The sequence below is a fragment of the Abramis brama genome (assembly GCF_963993115.1).
Source record: "Abramis brama genome assembly, contig: SCAFFOLD_213, whole genome shotgun sequence".
Lineage (NCBI taxonomy): Eukaryota > Metazoa > Chordata > Actinopteri > Cypriniformes > Leuciscidae > Abramis > Abramis brama.
Window position 1 is genome coordinate 1 of NW_028156045.1, and position 4,000 is coordinate 4,000.

Consider the following 4,000-nt stretch of genomic DNA (forward strand, 5'->3'; position numbering starts at 1 on the left):
TATACAAAGGTGTTCAAAACATCTGAGATTCAAAATCTAATTTAAACGTTATATTTTTTTCTTTTCATTTTAATAAACATTTTTTACAGGTATGGTCTGAGACCATTAGTCTGGAAAAATAAAACCCAATGTAATGATGTACATTAAACTTTTGTATCTTCAATTTTAGTAAAAACATTTTTTAAATACAAATTCAATTGAAAAACAGAATCACTTTCATTAGTGGCCTTGGGCCTTAAATAAATACAAAAAAAAATGTTTTTTTGTTTTAGATATGCCAATGAAGGTTTTGTTAACATTTGTTTGTGCTGCTAGTCATCATAACAAAATAAATGTGTCTACCTGTGCTTTAGTGTAGTCATACTTATGAGGGTGTTCCGCCATGTATTTTCTGAAAGTGTTTCGGGTATCTTTTTCAGGAGCAACAACATACGGAGTCTGTCCTTTCTTATCCTGAAAAAGAAATGGACTTCTATTCAGAATTGAATGACCCATATCACCACATGAAAGCTTATTCATGCAGTATGTTTTTAATGCTGCTAAAAGATTATTATAGTGATTCTGCATGTGCACACTTGTTAGCTGGATCACTCCCTGCATCCATTAACAGCTTGATGACTGATTTCTGTCCGGCTGCGGATGCCACATGCAGTAAAGTAAAGCCTGCTGAGTCAATGGGCTTGTTGAGAAGACATAAAACCCTTGAGGAAGGATTCTCTTCAGTTTTTCTCTCTCCTCCATCCTTTTCCTCTTCCTGGTCCTCTGGTAGTGTCAGGAGGGAGCGTAATGATTGGATGTCCCCTGTTTTACAGGCAGTGTAGAGAGCGTCCCTCAAACTGTATTCCCAAGACTCATCCACTTCATCTGTAAAGACAGGAGGAAAACTGTGATGCATGCAGTTCTCAACTTAAAGGGTTGCCAGTCATGTTTTTGCACCAAATAAATGGGCCATGTTTCTGTGGCATAAAGGCTTTGTGGCAACTGTGGGTTGTTTTTCGGCTCCAATATCAGTGTTTTACCTTCTTCTTGCTGATGTTTTTTGCCTTTGGGTTTTCTCCTGCTCCTTGACTTCCTCTGAGTTTCTTTAGAGCCGCCTTCACCTTCCAGTTCCCCTTCTTCCACAGTTTCATCATCTGCCTTTTCTTCAGTTATATCCATGTTGCTTGAGTCTGAAGACAAAAGAAAATAATGTATATAAATAAACTTTTCTATCTTTAATAAAAACGTTTTATTTTTGTTCTGCAAAGGTCGTTACCTTCTCTTTTCTCTTTCCGTTTCCTCCTTTTCTTCTTCTTAGGCTGTACCTCATGTTCTCTGAGGTCCAGAGTTCCCAGTGTCACCTCCACCATCTCTAGCGTTCCTGAGTCTTCTTCATTCCCTGAACTTTCTACTTCACCCTCTTCTTCCTCTGCAGGCACTGATCAAAAAAGAGCCCTTAAGTAATTTTTTTTTTTTAGAAACACAGCATTTAAGACACAGTCAAGTGTTCAGACGCACCATTAGTGTTTGGGATTGGATGACTAACAGGTTTAGGAGTTTTCTTCTTCAACACTCTCTTCAATGGACCGAGAATACTGGAGATTTCTGTGTCTTTTTCTGAAATTTAACAGGCATTCATTTTAAAATGAAAGAAATTAAAAGATTGTATAGAAAAATATATTACATAGTGGTAAATCTCAACGTACGATAAACATGTAGAGTTGAGAGCAGATCAAAGACTCGCTGTACTTCACTAAATGTTGCTCTACGTGTGGCAAAAGGAAGTACGCGGACTCTCTGATCTTTTTTGTCCAATGGTGCTCCACGACCTCCAAAAAATATGGTCTTGTTGTAACTTGGTGCTCGTAGGAAGATGGCACTTGTCTCCTTCAAGTACTCAGCCCAGCTTTCCAGAAGATCATGAATATCCTGGTTAAAATAAGGCATGTACATCAATAGAGTGCAACAGTGAATTTTTCCCCCATTTATTTCTCTGGGGATTTTTAAAAAAAAGTCTTGGTACAAGAGTTATGAGACATGAACCAAGCCAACCTGCTACGAGGTGAATCATAGCATTACAAACTTTGGTAACACTTTATTTCGATAGTCCACTTTAGACATTCTACTAACTATAAGTAACTTTGCAGCTACATGTCAACTAACTGTCACTAGAGTATTAGTACACTGTCTGCTTAATATCTGGTAACACTTTATTTTGATGGTCCCCCAACAGATATTCAACTGACTATAAGTAACTTGGCAACTACAAGTCTACTTATTCTCCTAACCATAACCTAACAGTCTACAACAGTCTGCTAATACTCTAATGAGACTTAGTCAACATGTAGTTGAAAAGTTACTTATAGTTAGTAGAATGTCTAAAGTGGACTATCGAAATAAAGTGGAACCCAAACTTTTATTTGAAGCAAAAAAGTTTTTGAAAATCAGACAAAAAGACAAAGGTACAAGAATGTGTACTTGACTGCTTTAGTGAGGGAAAGAACTACAATCCCACAAAGCACTGCAAACAGCATAACTGAATTAAAAGTGATCGAGAAATATAAAACTACTTGTTTAAAAAAGTTGATTGTATATATAAACAGTATATTTTAAATTTATTGCAAAATATACACATATAGACAGTGCTTCAAGGGAGTGGGCGGAGCTAAACAGCTATTTTTGCATGTATTGATTGTTGTGACTCTCTGACTGGTGGAATTTTCTGAACACCATCATGGGTAATTTTGGGTTTTTACCACGAATTCCACTATTAAACACAATTACTTTAAAATAAGTTTAAATAATGTGGGCTGATGGCTTCAAAAGCAGCAAATACCACTGATGAACAACCTTGTAGCTCACATAGGCTAGTAGTTATTGTTAAAAATCAATTTCCCTATGAACATTTTTTAGAGTTTTTACTTCCAGAACCCGACTGTTGCACTCTATAACAAATACACTCATACATTCTGTGCCAGTAAATGTTATTCAAGCTTTTATACATAACAAAGGGTGGAAATTCAAAATAGACATTTATATTAATGAAAACACTGGATTCATACCTTGTGCAGCGCTGCCTCATTGTAACGCCTGAGGGCTGCCCCTGCAGATTTAGGCACGTGGCTGCGGTTCTGAGAGTCCCTCAGTCCCTGCGCAGTCCCTCGCTTCGCTCTCACTGTGTACCGATGGAACGTCTTATGCTGCAGAATCTCTTTTCTATACATAACACAAATCAATTTGGGAATAACAATTTATTAACTTTTTTAAATTTAGAAAATATTTGTGCTCATAGAAGAAATTTAGAACTTTTCACTGACCCCTTAAAAACCGCTCCAGCAAAGTGTCCACCACCTGTCATCAGAATGACCCAAATAGTGCTGTTTGATATTTTCAATAAAGAGGAAACCGAGTCTTCATTGTCCTGAAAATGAAATATGAAAATAGAATTAGATGAGACGGAAAGAATAGAGTGCTGCAACCTAGTCCTAAAACCTGGAAATGTATTAGAATTTTTGAACTTCCCATTCCATTGTCCTGAAGTCAATGGGTTTTTTGGTTAAATGTCTGAAATAGTCTCTGCGGTTAACACAAGCTTAAGATATTTTCACGCTTTATTCTATGACATAAAATACATCAGTAATACCACATTTGATCATTTTTAAAGCTTTTACTTTTCTTGAAAAAGTAAGTGGCTAAATGGGACAACAAAAGTTGTTGGAGACATTAAACATCACGTCAAAGAGGTAAACAAACATCTATTGAGTGGTCCGCTTTTACAGCCTCATTGTGTTTATACTCACACTCTTGGTGTATGAAATGGACTTATTCCTATTTTTGAACTGTCACCTTTGGCATATAATGCAACAAGGATTTTATTAACAGACCAACCAATCTCTGTGTAAAAATAAAAACAACTATGCTGCCATCTTTCTAAAGCCATTTCCCCCTCCTGTAATTTGGCTCAAAATCTCAGGTGAAAATGGTTTTATTTTGACCCCCGCTCTACAAAATAGTGGATTAC

The 4,000-nt window shown here is 36.6% G+C and overlaps 1 protein-coding gene across 1 annotated transcript; it reads right to left on the bottom strand.

Annotated features, from left to right (window-relative positions):
• Window positions 1–250: 250 nt before the first annotated feature.
• LOC311077124 (tRNA endonuclease ANKZF1-like) lies at window positions 251–3,395 on the bottom strand. The gene is made up of 8 exons (XM_084138933.1): window positions 3,297–3,395; window positions 3,042–3,195; window positions 1,686–1,908; window positions 1,498–1,596; window positions 1,256–1,408; window positions 1,020–1,169; window positions 575–864; window positions 251–453 (listed from the first exon to the last, which is right to left on the bottom strand). The coding sequence occupies exons 1-8, from the start codon at window positions 3,335–3,337 to the stop codon at window positions 319–321; spliced, it is 1,245 nt and encodes a 414-aa protein (XP_083995059.1). The 5' UTR covers window positions 3,338–3,395; the 3' UTR covers window positions 251–318.
• Between the last annotated feature and the right edge of the window lie 605 nt (window positions 3,396–4,000).

What these genes read in the sequence shown, in the direction of transcription:
- LOC311077124 (XM_084138933.1), bottom strand. Translation starts at nt 3,337, where the DNA reads ATGACAGGTGGTGGACACTTTGCTGGAGCGGTTTTTAAGGG. An exon ending in ATGAGGCAGCGCTGCACAAG is followed by an intron (nt 1,909 to 3,041) that starts GTATGAATCCAG and finishes TATTTTAACCAG; the next exon opens with GATATTCATGATCTTCTGGA. An exon ending in GGAGTGATCCAGCTAACAAG is followed by an intron (nt 454 to 574) that starts TGTGCACATGCA and finishes TTTCTTTTTCAG; the next exon opens with GATAAGAAAGGACAGACTCC.